This window comes from Alosa sapidissima, chromosome 11 (assembly GCF_018492685.1).
Source record: "Alosa sapidissima isolate fAloSap1 chromosome 11, fAloSap1.pri, whole genome shotgun sequence".
NCBI lineage: Eukaryota > Metazoa > Chordata > Actinopteri > Clupeiformes > Clupeidae > Alosa > Alosa sapidissima.
Genome location: NC_055967.1, coordinates 36,913,948 through 36,926,469, shown reverse-complemented (window position 1 = coordinate 36,926,469; position 12,522 = coordinate 36,913,948). Strand labels below are relative to the sequence as shown.

Sequence of the window (12,522 nt, the reverse complement as noted above, 5' to 3'; positions counted from 1 at the left end):
AAACAGGAAGACAGACATTAAATGCATCCAGGAAACTCCAAGGCATATCAGACAGGCCTCTAGGGTGAGGGTTAGGCTCCAGCACTCTGGGTCTGAATGACAGCAGCCACAGTAACATCATGGCTGCTTGGTGGCCTAAATAACGCGTGGAGTCCAGCCAGCGCCCCCCCCCCCCCCCCCCCACAATGAGGGGGCAGAGAGGGCAACTCTGCCAGCATGACACCCAGCAACATGTGGAAGAACTTCTTCAAACATAGGACCGACAGAAGATTCTTTTCAATACTCAAATAAAACACCAATGTATAAAAAACCAACAGAGAAAATATCCATTCAATGTGTCCAATTATCCAAAGATATAATGACTCCTGGAGCACCGTGATGAAGGGCTGAATAAAATCTTCCGTACTTTGGTAAACAGTACTCTGGGTTTTTTCACTGGTTCTTTACAGCACATCAGATTGAACGCCTTGACAATATCATTTGAACCACGTCAAACACTCTCTTTTAATGATAAAACACTTTTATCTCAGGCCAGGGCACATTGTTTTGCCAAAAGTTTTTTGTAATGCTGACTTCAATGTGCCCTCCTGAATGGCAGTTCTGATCAAAAGAGGCTCTGTTTTCCTTTTGATCTTATTAGGGAGCTACACGTCATTTACAGGATGTACTTTCACTCTGATTCGCCATCATCTCAAATGCTATAATAGTCATCTTCCTGCTCATTGCCAAATTGTAATAACAGGCAAATCAACCATCATGGAACAATAAAAGCATTGTGGATTATCTTCATTTGAATGTGGCTTCTTCATGCGCTCTCATCAGTATTTGTCAGACAGCATCAGCAAGTGTGTTTGATTTTTTTTTTTTAAACTGTATACTATATTGATGCAAGATATCCAATCAGTGCTGCTGTCAGTTCATTTTGAGGCAAAATCCCAACCAGTAGTGATGCTAATCCCACTTTTTGCCAGAGATTTCCTGTTAAAGGACAATAAGAAATTGTTCTAACGTAATGTACTGCACTAGATAGTTGATACACACAAAGCCACTATTAGGCCCCTCCATTTAACACATCTGCACTAACCAGAGAACAATACACATAACCACCAGTCAAGTAACAAAAGGAAAACCCTCAATCATGTGCTTCTGAGAATCAGGAATACCTCTTGGCTACAAAACTGCTTTGTCTCCATTTTCCTTGACATGTGTTTTCAACACGAGCCACATTCCTTCCTAAGTCCCATTAAGGCAACAGGCCCAGGACTGTGGAATGCGGTAAGGTGCACCCACGGAGGTTAATGAAAGAACCATAAAAGTGCCAACATTACACCATTAAACTGACAATGTCCAACACCAACAGGGCGGTTAGGAATGCTCTTTCTGCTTGTTTGTCACTGATGAGGTGATGAATGCAATCAACCAGAGTGAGGTTAGGAGGCGGGAGAGAGAGATGGAGATAAAAACCTAAGGGGGAGGGGGAGTCAGTGCGGAGTGAGATGCCTGTATGTCTTCAAACACGTCCTGTCTGCTAGTAGATGGCAGCTTTGATGTGTGTGAAAATGAGCGGGTGTTTGTGGAAGTGAACAGCGTGGGGGCGGCTTTTTTGGCTACCGTGGGGGTGGAGTTTACGAGGCTCGCTGAAAACTCAACTCCTGAGGGGATGAAAGGGAAAGTCTAGGGAGACATGGCACATCAAATCTCTGTCCAAACTCCAGGCAACCGCAGGTGAGGTGAAGGGCAGGAGTCTGGTAAAGGGAAAGTGTTGACCTACCTACATCTACACTAACAGCAACAACACACACAGAGTCCACATCCAATGTGGAACCTACACCTCCATCTACATCAGTGCACCACTCCAGGCCTACAGCAAAATATAAACGGTATCAGGTGGCCCTGATCTGCCAAAATCTTTACAGTGGTTCCTGAAATATCTGCAGGAGTTCAAGTTGGCCCATTAATACATGAACATTCAAAGTATGACAATGCTGGTGTAAGGTTGAGCAATACTGTAAACAGAACAAAGCAATCCTTTGCCACAACTCCACAATTAGAGGCTCTCGTAGTTAGTCTGGTGTTAGAGCTCAACTGTGTACAATGTTACATCCTTGAATAAAGGCTTCCATGCTGGACTACAGTCCTATGTTCTGACCCACATGGTTACCAACTATTTAATTGAAGTACATAGCTCTTCATTCTTCTCTAGAGGTTCACAGGAATGACAAGCATGTGTTTTCATCCACAGCACAGGGACGCCTCTTCCTTCAGCTGAATATCCTCTGTTTGTCCCTGCACTACAAAGGACAAGGAATTCTCAATTAAGACCCACAACATTTCAATGACCTAGAATGGACCTTGCAGGGTTCAGGTCTGAGCTCATCAAAATGTCAGAGATGACTGAGGCAGATGCCTCTTTTAGCATTTGTGAGTGAGCTAAGTAAAAAAAAAAAAGCTCAATGTAATGATCACGCTTTCTTTATCCAGACTAGTTTTGGTTTCCCATGGCAACCAGCCTTTTCCATGGGAAAATTAAAAGCAGCCATTCAGAGGGAGGGCAGCTTAGCTTGGGACTAATGGCTAACTCAGAAAGAACAAAGGCCGCAACCCAACCTGGCGATCAACAACAATGGGAAAGAGAGAAAGAGATTAAGAACCAAATCTGAACCAGGAGAATGTCGAAAAGTTTATCAGTGATTTGTAGAGTTCTTGTCGTTGTTAGTGTATGGTGTTTTTTTAACACTATTACTTGGGATGATATGGGGAGGTGAATGGGTGGATGCCAAAAAGGAGCATGTGGAATGAAAACCTCCCTGAACTCTTCTCATGGTCCAGTGCAAAGGAAAAGCCGGGTTGCAGATCCGTGTCTGAGCCGGGAGCTGCCGCCTCCAATGAGAAATGAAAGAAGTTGTGCCTCCTTACTACGTGCTCTCTGACACACAAACAGCTTTTGTGGGTTTTTTGACAGAAATCTGCATGAGGACAATGACTCTGCAGCTTCTCCTATTAAAAGAGCCCCCCCCCCCTCTGTTGCACCCCCCACCTCTTTCTCTCCCTCTCTCTGCTGCACCCCCCCCCTTTCTCTCCCTCTCTCTGTTGCACCCCCCACCTCTTTCTCTCCCTCTCTCTGCTGCACCCCCCCCTTTCTCTCGCTCTCTCTGCTGCACCCCCCCCCCTTTCTCTCACTCTCTCTGCTGCACCCCTCTCCCACAGCACCCCCGACAGCACAAAGGGCCGCGCTACACCCCTCCTACCCCTCCTCAGAGAGTCGGAGGGGCCTAAGCGAGCTTACGGTCGCCATGACGACGGGAGATGAGAGCCAAAACTCTCTCATTCTTACCCCCTGCTTTCCACATGCTTGTGTCCTTGAGTCAGACTCCGACCAGTTCTGATGGACACTTTCTCTGTCCCCCCAAACTCCAGGAGAGGAAATGAGCCTGGCCCCTCTGACTCGTGATTGAAATGGGGGCCAGTGTAGTCCAGCAGGCTGGTGTGGGCCCAGTGTAGTCCAGCAGGCTGGTGTGGGCCCAGTGCCCCAGTCATTCATCACTTCAATGTCCAATCAAACGCTTTTTTGTCGTTGCTATGTATTTTGTGTTGCTATCGGTTTTCAGGGAGGAAACTTTTGCTGTGCTCATTATTGGGGGTATTGACCATATCTGGCCATTTTCACCAAACTAAAGCACACACTGCAAATTCAAAGCAACTTCCTGTCCAGATAAGGCATGTATTTCATCAGAATGTGTGTTCTGCAGGACTGAAGCCCACCACAAGACTGTTGTTAGCAGCCTGATCCACAAGCTGAGTTGAAGAAACACTTACTGTATGTACAGTATATGATTTGTGTAACTAATATCAACCAGCACACATAAAATGTGGTTAGTGAAAAAGTTTACAACCGATCTAAATCAGAAGTCTAAGCATTCAAAGTGCAGGGAATGCATAGCCTGACGAGCCAGACCCACATTAAAATGTAGGGTCTGGGCCCTCACCGTTCGCAGTACTCAGTCCGAGGGGCGGGATAATCGGTTGTCTTTCAAATTCCCTCTGCACGCAATAGGACAGTTCAAACTAGGCTAGTTCAAACTTTTGCCAACTTAATAAAAGATTAACTCATTCAAGCCAAGCCGTTGCAACTCTGCCATCAATCATTATGTTAAGCCCGCCTAACGACTCTATACACGATTTGATTGGCCTGATAGAAGTTTAATTTTTCGAGCTCACAAGCCAACGGAGAGTTGCTAGACTAGCCCTGGCAGCAAATGTAATTTGTTGCCGTTAGGGTGCGTCTACATTTCTAGGCTAGGGAATGCAAGAGCACCGAAACTGACTGTAAAAACCCAAGTCACACCACATCAACAATAATGAGCGATTCATATGCGGTGAGTGACAAAGAAAACTATGGAGGAGAAAAATGCACCCAGTCAAAAGGGGAATCCCGTGACTCGGAGCTGTACCTGGCATGCATCTCTGGGGAAGGAATGGAGACTCATGCCTACGCTAGTCTGGGGTCAAGTCTAGATCTACTTCACTGACTTCAGGATAAAAGTAAACACTAAGCAGACCCTATAGGAGATAACAGTGTCTACACACCAACAGACACTACACCAACCTACAATTAATATTTAATCTTTAACCAAATACTCAGTGATGCAATTCACATGCAACTCAGGGTGGTTATCTGAGGACAACTCACAGTATTTTACAGCAAAGCATTTCACTTGGACTTATTTGTACGCTTCAAACACTTGGACTTATTTGTACGCTTCAAACACTTGGACTCATTTGTATGCTTCAAACCCTCAGTGGACAAGCTGCCCAGCAAGGAGCACAAGTCTCGACTCACGATGGTGAGCACAGGTCTCGACTCACGACGGTGAGCACAGGTCTCGACTCACGACAGAAGTACCGGACGGTGGAGAGGACAGCAGAGGACCTCTAGGGTGTGTATGCACAGGGGATAGAGAGAGGGGGCTGAGAAGGAGAGAGAGGGGGGGGGCTGAGAGAGAGAGAAAGAGAGGGAGGGAGAGAGAGGGGGGGCAGAGAGAGAGAGAAAGAGAGAGAAAGAGAGGGAGGGAGAGAGAGGGGGGGCAGAGAGAGAGAGAGAAAGAGAGAGGGGGCTGAGAGAGTGTGTGTGTATGAGCTAACAGGAAGAGCAAGGAGTGTGTGCAGGGTTTGGGGTGGGTGGGGGGTTTGGGGGGGTGGTATTTGGCACACCATCCCTTTTCATTAAGATGGGCACACAGCAGCTGTTCCAAAAAGCTTTAGTATGGAATGTATCAGTGCTGGAGGCCAAGGCACAGATTCATTCACAATTGGCACAGTGAGCCTCACTGTGGCCTGACACACAACAACAGGTTAAAAAGTATTATTGTGCGAAACCTCCACAAAAACAAGCACACATGCTGACATTGTAGACACATAGGATGATTCATGCTTTTATGTTACAGTTGGCTCGGCTACATGTAAATATTTCCGTAACCTGTGATACCCATGTGATAACAGCCAGCATCTATCCATCACTGTTAGCTGCAGCGTCTCTTAGAGGAGCAGCTTGTTAGCCTGTGAAGGTCAGGTTTTCACTGTTAGCCTGTGAAGGTCAGGTTTTCACTGTTAGCCTGTGAAGGTCAGGTTTTCATTACATTTTCCAGAATATTATCAAATATTCTCTGTTTATCTTTCCTGAATGACTTTGCTTGATGGTTTAAATATGATATCGCCATGTAGCTATATTGGATAAGAAGTAAGATGATTTTAAAACTATTAACTCGTTATGCGTCTGCCAGAATGGGGACTATTTGGGATTCCCTAATGCAATCCTTACACTTTTGCACAATCCAGAACTTGCATTCTCATTCCAGTCACCTCATCTCAGTCTATTCGTATTTACAGCATGTCACACACTCCTTTGATGCTCAGAGCATGTCACCATCTCCTAACAGACCCTGAGGGCCAATGACAGCTACCTGAAGAACAGAGCTGGAGACGTGCAGGCCTCAGGTAACGCTCAGGGGCCCCGAGCTCAGGTGGCCCAACTTATAGATCTCACATTTCAGAGCCTAATGCTCATCCCTCATCTGCTCCGTCTCTAATGATGCTCTGCACAGACATACACACGTACAGTATATGTAGCGTATACAATAAAACTATGTATCTTAGTGTAAAAGTACAGTATAGCGTATACAATAAAACTATGTATCTTAGTGTAAAAGTACAGTGTAGCGTATACAATAAAACTATGTATCTTAGTGTAAATGTACAGTATAGCGTATACAATAAAACTATGTATCGTAGTGTAAATGTACAGTATAGCGTATACTGTACAATAAAACTATGTATCTTAGTGTAAATGTACAGTATAGCGTATACAATAAAACTATGTATCTTAGTGTAAATGTAGTTGGTTGTTAAGCATTTGGGGGTGGTCAAGTCAAGTCCATTGACAGAGTGCATCTTACAGACATAAATAAACAAGCGGACACACAAGGGATACTTATGATGACCAACATCATGCCATTTTACACTGCCATACATACCGTACAATTTGCACTGTATGAGCAAATACAAATACTTAGCTGAAGATAACACAACACACAAGGATATGGCCAGAATATCCTCTTAATGGAGCTGAAGATAACACAACACACAAGGATATGGCCAGAATATCCTCTTAATGGAGCTTCTTCTCCGAGCACTTGAGGCCGTGGAGGTTATGTGTCTGCTAAGCAGCAGCACATGCCGTTGGTTATTCCCTCAAATTAGATTATGGGGGGTGGACATGGACAACTCTGGGGGAATAAAGTGCGGGATTGTAACAGCCAGCCTGTTCATCTACTGCAGCCTTCACGCAGGTAGCACCACAGATGAAGTGAAATCACCTACTCCCACCTATTCCCACAGCTGTCCTGGAGAGTTTACACTGTGTCACTATGTACCTACTGAATCACTAGTGTGTCAGAAACATCCGGATAAAGTCCTATCAGTCAATTTCATTTTCATCTAATCGTAGAGCTAGCAATCAATCAATCCTGAGTCACAGGCTAGAGTTACATGCTGTCAAGTGCAGATCTGCCCCAAACTGTGCTTGAACAATTAGCTGGGAAAGACTTGGCATGCTAAGACACGTTCTGAGCTTTTGTGCACGAAAGGGTCTGAAATATACTGGAAATGGCAATTTGGGAAGAGAATTCGGTCCGACAGATTATCAATCACTACGCACACAGATCTAAAGTTAAAGCTGCAGGCGATGTCTGTAAAATGCTGCAGATCACAGGCTTTCATATCCATCTGTGAGGAGGTAAAAGATTTGCTTTACGCTGTATTCCCCTGCTTCGGGGAGTAGGGTGACTACTATGATTTTGTAAAACCACAACAACTTCTTACATTATTCATTTTCACCTAAAGCAAAACACTCATGTTTTAACATTTCTAATGTACATCACATGAAAGCACTCTTGGCATTGCAGTGCAATTAAACAGACGTAGCCATTACATTAAATGACTTTTGTCTCTTTTCCACAGTAACTAAAGTCAACCACACCATAAATCTGTCTCAATAGCCAATTAAATTCGCTGACCTATGAAACCACTCGGGCTTTGTTAGTGTGGTCACGCTTGTGCTCTACAAGTGAGAGTAACTGCTCTGGGCTTTCTGAGAGAAGCTGTAGAAGTGCTGTAAAATAGTCTGGTGATGACCCCTGGTACGGGTGGGCGGGTATAGAAAGTGAACATGACCAATCACCTGCATCAAAGACTGGTCAAAGCTTTAACAACCGAAACACAAGACAAGGCAGACAACAGCACGTCAGTCCAGATATTCCAAAACCGTACTGACCACTTTACAACTTATTTCTTCCCCAGGATCAGGAGTTAAAAAGAACTTAAGAGTTAACAGGCTGACATCCAGATGTGGCATCTGACCTAAATGCTGAGGGCATGACACACATTACATACCAAGACAAGACAGCATCAAATAAGCATCCATTCAAACTCTGAGTGGGCCGTCGGAACAGCATGTAAATCACTGTGATAAGAGAGTTCTCACCCGTCACCGACACCTGCATGGTGGCCTCCAGAGGCCGATTGTTGTCCAGATCTCTGCTCAGCTTGAGCTCCCCGGTGGCCTGGTCTAGAAGCAGCAGACTCAGCTCATTCCCCTCCACAAATGTGTAGAGCAGCTTGTCGGACACGTCGGGGTCGTGCGCCGGGACCCTTCCGATAACTCCCGAGGGGAAACTGTTGGACTTGTTGGTGACGTAGTTGTTGAAAATGATCTCGAAGTTCTGCAGCACGGGGGTGTTGTCGTTGATGTCCAGCAGACGGATGTGCACGATGGCCCGGCTTACGAGAGGCGCAGAGGTGGCCTGCACCACGATCACGTACTCCATCTTGGATTCATAATCCAGATCGGTCAGCGCAATCAGATCTCCGCTGAATATGTCCAGCTGAAACACCTCTGGGACATTCCCCTCCACGATCTGGTACAGGATCTGGGCGTTTGTCCCCTCGTCAGGATCTGTGGCTGTGATCCGCGCCACTGTGGACCCCACAGGACTGTTTTCCTTCACGAAAATGAACAACTCGTCTTTCTCAAACACGGGTGCGTTGTCATTAATGTCCTGCACTGATATCTGCACGTCCACAGCTGCCTTCAGGGGTGGAACTCCTTTATCCACAGCGAAGGCTTTCAGGCTGTACACAGGCACGTTCTCTCTGTCCAGCTTGCGTGCCGTTCGGATGATACCCGAGTAAGGCTCAATGAAGAAATCTCCATCTCCATCCTCTCCACCCTGGAAGGTGTAGCTGACCCTCCCATTGGACCCCGAGTCCCTGTCTGAGGCAGACACCTGGAGAACACTAGTGTAAACGGGAGCATCCTCTAACACCGTGCCCTGGTACAGGTCCCGCACAAACTGTGGCGCGTTGTCATTGGCGTCCAGCACAATGATCTCCACATAGGTTGTGTCCGACTTCTGGGGAATGCCGTTGTCCCGAGCAATGATGGCCAGTGTGTAAGACGCCTGGTCTTCATAGTCAATCTCTGTCAGGGTGGTGATGGCCCCTGTGTCCGGGTGGATCTTAAACTGCGGCACGTTGTCCTCCATGACGTAGGTGATGCGAGCGTTCTCCCCCGTGTCCTCGTCCGTGGCGCTGATCACGACCACCGTGGAGCCCACAGGCCGGTCCTCACTGACCAGGACTTGGTAGTTTGCGCTCTGAAACACGGGCCGGTGAGTGTTTGCATCCGTGACGTTGATGAACACTTGCGCTGTGTCTTGGCGCGTGCCGTCAGACGCCGTCACGGTCAAGACGTACTGCCGCTCCTGCTTGTAGTCGAGGGGCAGGGCCAGTGAGATGAGGCCGCCGCCGCTCTGGCTGATGATGGCGAACCTGTTCCTCGTGTTCCCACTGGAAATCTGATAGGTCACCACACTGTTCACGTCCCGGTCAATAGCCATCACGGTCACCACGCTGGTCCCCACCACTGCGTCCTCGTTGATCTTCAGAGAGTACACTTTCTGCGTGAACGTGGGGACGTTGTCGTTCACGTCCAGCACGGTCACACTCACGCTGGCAGAGGAGGACATGACGGGCACCCCATGATCTCTCGCTTCCACGCCAAACGTGTAGAACTCGGTGGTCTCGCGGTCCAGTTCCACGCACACGGTGATCCAGCCTGTGCTGTTGTTGATGGTGAACGGGAAGCCGGGCTGCATGTCGGTCAGTCTGTACTCCAGATGGGCATTACTCCCTGAGTCTCCATCAATGGCCTGAATGTGAATCACAGAGTAGCCAATGGCCACATTCTCTAAAACAGAAGCTTGGAATGGTGTACTCACAAACATGGGAGCATTATCATTGACATCCACCACTTGAACCACAACCAGACCGGTGCTGTTAATAAGTGGTGGCCGCCCCCCGTCTTGTGCCTTTACGCGTAAGGTATACTCTCTCATGGTCTCGTAATCCAGAGCACTAGTCACATCTATGGCCCCTGTTGGAGAGTGGATGTAAAACTGTCCCCTCACGTTGCCACTGATGATGCTGTAGTGCACTTTAGCATTATTTCCTTTATCATTGTCGGTGGCTTTCACAAGAGCCACTTGGGAGTTCACCGGTATGTTTTCTTGCACGTGTACAACATAGCGTTTCTCAGTGAACTGGGGATAGTTGTCATTCTCGTCCTCCACCGTGATGTGCACTGTGGCTGTGGCACTCCGCGGTCCCGGGTCTCTTCCCTGGTCATTTGCCACGACTATTAGCTTATACTGGGACATGATTTCTCGATCTGGACGAATTGTTGTTTTAACCAGTCCATTCCTGGGATCGATTTCAAATCCTCCCCCCAAGCTTTCCTCGTTCACAATCTTATAAACCATATTCGCGTTTGACGGCGCGTCACCATCTGTTGCCCTAATTGTCATGACCTCAAACCCCACCTCAACATTTTCACGGATGCTGACCCTGTACTCGGACTGTTCAAACACAGGACTATGATCGTTCGTATCGCTAACTGTGATAGTCAGATAGGCAGTGGCGGATCTTTTGGGAACACCAGAATCAGTTGCAGTGACTTTGAAAACATGTGTATCTTTTACCTCTCGGTCCAGGGGTTGCAAAGTTGTCACACTACCGGTCTCAGTGTTAATTTGAAAGTAGTCATTAGACCTACTGTAAAAAAGGGCCTCCATATCATAGTCAACTTTCCCCGCATCTCCATCATCTGTATCTAGTGCTTTCAAAGTTATCACACGCGTTCCCGATGGTTCGTTCTCCGGGACAGACACCTGGTAGTTCGGCAGTTGAAACTGTGGAGCAGTGTTCACATTTCTCTTCTTACGTTTGGTCCATAGATCTTCCTGAGCAGCGTCCATAAACAATCCATGCTTCGGTTTAGATCGAAGTCTTAATTTTAAACGCACGAAAAACTCAGTGTTCATGGAGTTACGCACGTTACAGAAAAGGTCCAATTCTCTACGCTCCTTATTATGGACACAGATATCCCCGCTATCATGTCCACTGCTTACTTTATTGATGGGTTTTACGTTTTTTTCCAAACATACAGAATGATGTGAGTGAAAGCCTCGATTAGCCACAGGAACATGTTTGCTTATATCCAAAAGCAAATCACTTATTGTAAAGCATGGGGAAGTCCATCCTTCCAATCCGAAAGACATAAACGCGTCAGGCGTCAGGTTCTTTCTTTTATACTTGATAAAACAATCCTGTCCATGCACATACGCATTGAAGTGGGTTAACACGAAGTTTTCAGATGTCAAAGAAGTGATCTGAAAATACAAAGGCGCTGGGTTCTTCTGCAAGCGCGCACAAGCAACTTTTTTCGAAAGAGTTAATATTCCATCATTTCGCCCTAATTTCAAAAAGTTCGAAACATATCTCGGAGTCAATGTTCTGACAATTTTGTAACTCCATCCAGGTCCAAGAGATAAATTAGCCACCAAGGTCCCCGCTTGTAAAGTCTCTGAGATGTGTAAATCAAAACATCCACATAAAGTTACTTGGAGAAAAAAACTCAACCATAACCACTTCGTTTGTAATCCCATGGTTTTAGCTTCATGAAGTCTTCATACAAGTAACCGTTGCGTTTATCTTCGTATTCCGCATCGCTCTGTGCAGTCCGGCTCCATGCTGGAGGCTGAATGAGAAGCCGACGGGACAAATCTGTGAGCGTCGTCACATTCTTCCCCCGTTAAGTTTTAAATCAGTCCAAAATGGCTCCGTATCTCCACTCCCCCAGGCGCAATTTGCATGAACCTGCTTGTGGTCTCTTGTGAACAGTGCGTGAAACTGCTCACCATTTGGAGCCAGTCGACGAAGATCTATAAGTGACTAGAGAATTCTTTTAATTTTTAAGATTTGATTAGGGTTGGTGCCAGTGGTCTTGGATAGTTCCACGAACAATTTAGTCTAATTTATAATGCACTTCATTACACAATAATAGCCTATAATTTTGGTACATGGTCGGTAGACTAGCCTATATGAGATATTATCCAAAATAATAATAATTTGAGTTAGCTTATCGACTAAACCGTAACTTCTTGCAGATGTATGTATTGAAAGGGTTAACACAAACAATTTTGTAGAGATTAGGCCAAAGGTGACACAATGAAACAAATCGGGATTTAGCCAAAGTAGCCTATTCAAGTTGACCTACAACTGAATTGATTCATAAAGCAGTTAGTATTCGCTTGCACAATATTGTTGTTCAGCTCCGTACTACTGGCTACAGAAAATGCGAAAGAGCTTTTAAAAGCACCTGTTTGCACAATCCTGCGCCTACGTCTCCCTCTTGTGGACATCTTTTAAACCTGCTAAAAGTGACATTTGCTCCTGAGGCATACTGTTCCAGCCCATACGTCGAGTTTAAAACCAGTGGACATGACACGAAACTAGTTCAGAACTATTTCAGTGGTGATAGTAGTTAATACCCATAGACAGACACCTAGATACCGCCTATATCTATGGCTATAGGCCCACAGTAAACAACATGCTAACCCATGAATGACC

General features: G+C 46.1%; 1 protein-coding gene across 1 annotated transcript in view; it reads right to left on the bottom strand.

The window, feature by feature from the left end:
- celsr1b (cadherin EGF LAG seven-pass G-type receptor 1b) overlaps positions 1–11,716 on the bottom strand; it is a 62,631-nt gene extending 50,915 nt beyond the window's left edge. The window contains exon 1 of the mRNA XM_042110048.1: positions 8,039–11,716. Coding sequence (XP_041965982.1) covers positions 8,039–11,558 — 3,520 coding nt within the window. The 5' untranslated portion in view covers positions 11,559–11,716. The remainder of the gene's footprint in view (positions 1–8,038) is intronic.
- Between the last annotated feature and the right edge of the window lie 806 nt (positions 11,717–12,522).